Source organism: Amphimedon queenslandica, unplaced genomic scaffold (genome assembly GCF_000090795.2).
Source record: "Amphimedon queenslandica unplaced genomic scaffold, v1.1 AMPQUscaffold_10876, whole genome shotgun sequence".
Taxonomy (NCBI): Eukaryota; Metazoa; Porifera; class Demospongiae; order Haplosclerida; family Niphatidae; genus Amphimedon; species Amphimedon queenslandica.
Genome location: NW_003548876.1, coordinates 1,494 through 2,658, shown reverse-complemented (window position 1 = coordinate 2,658; position 1,165 = coordinate 1,494). Strand labels below are relative to the sequence as shown.

The 1,165-nt window shown below is 34.8% G+C and overlaps 1 protein-coding gene across 1 annotated transcript; it reads left to right on the top strand.

Moving 5' to 3' along the window:
- Nucleotides 1-38: 38 nt before the first annotated feature.
- Nucleotides 39-946, top strand: LOC109589792 (uncharacterized). The gene is made up of 2 exons (XM_020005807.1): nt 39-70; nt 127-946. Exons 1-2 carry the CDS (start codon nt 53-55, stop codon nt 826-828), a joined length of 720 nt encoding a protein of 239 aa, XP_019861366.1. The 5' UTR covers nt 39-52; the 3' UTR covers nt 829-946.
- Nucleotides 947-1,165: the final 219 nt, after the last annotated feature.

The window sequence follows — 1,165 nt, the reverse complement described above, 5'->3', positions numbered from 1 at the left end:
TGAAAAGGATAGAATCTCTTGAATAGACTCTTATTTACTTATATTTTGGCCCATGGCAAATAACGATAATGTAAGAAATCAGAGGAATAATTTGAAATACTTCTTAATAATTATTTTATACAATAGATTAGGTACAGAGGACCTGGCCATGAAGGTGAAGCTCCCCAGGCACAACAACAACAGCCTCCACCACCAGCACCTCGTCCTCCAGCTCAGCCTCTTCTTGCTACTCCTTTATACATTACAGCTCTAGTTGTTATCATATCTGTAATGCTGGTTGGTTTTTGCTTGTTTAGCTATTTTACTTTTTATTTTGGAGGTCTTATGGAGGAGCAGAGAACACTTAGACTAGCAAATGCAGAGCTGACAAAGGTAAAGGGTGACCTCAAAAAAGAGTTGGAGCGGACAAGGAATGAATGTAGTATTAATCGTGAGAAAGATAAGGCTAACTTTGAGGACTTGTTGAAAAAGCAAAAAGAAGTGTTTGATGATCTCATGAATAAGAGTAAAGAAGAAACGAAACAAAGTGCGTTAGAAAGGCATCAGGATAAGGAAAAAGAAGAGACGAATAGAATGGGAATTTATACAAATGTAGTAGAGAAACGAGAAGAGGATTATGTTGAGTGTAAAGATAAACTCACTCAATACCAAAACAAGGTTGAGCAGCTACAGAAAAATGAAACAAGAATAGTTGCTGATTTTACAAATGCAGTAACCCAGTGCAAGGTTGAGACAAGTTTCAAAACAAGCCAACTTGAATCCTGTGAAGCTAGACTCAATAATTCCATGACTCTTATGAAAGAAAAAGGAATAGATGTGTTTTATTAGAACTTCAAAAGTAGTAGACTCTATGCCAGTTGTTATAGATAGTGTTTCTAGGTTAAGCTAGTTTTGCATATTTTTCACTTTTAAGGCATTTTTGTGTAGTTTTTAGTTCAATTTTGTAGTGATCATTAAAATTAAAGAAAATAAAAATTAGTATGTCATTTTAAAAAATGGATGCACATGCAATAATAATATTTACACTATATTCTTGTGAATAAAGAAACATCAGTTTATTTCACCTCCTCCACCTTCATTCCAGTTATCATTACTATTAATGACATGCCAGGAACACGCCATGTGCTTCACTATAATTACACTGAGAAAAGGTGTGGTGAGCCAC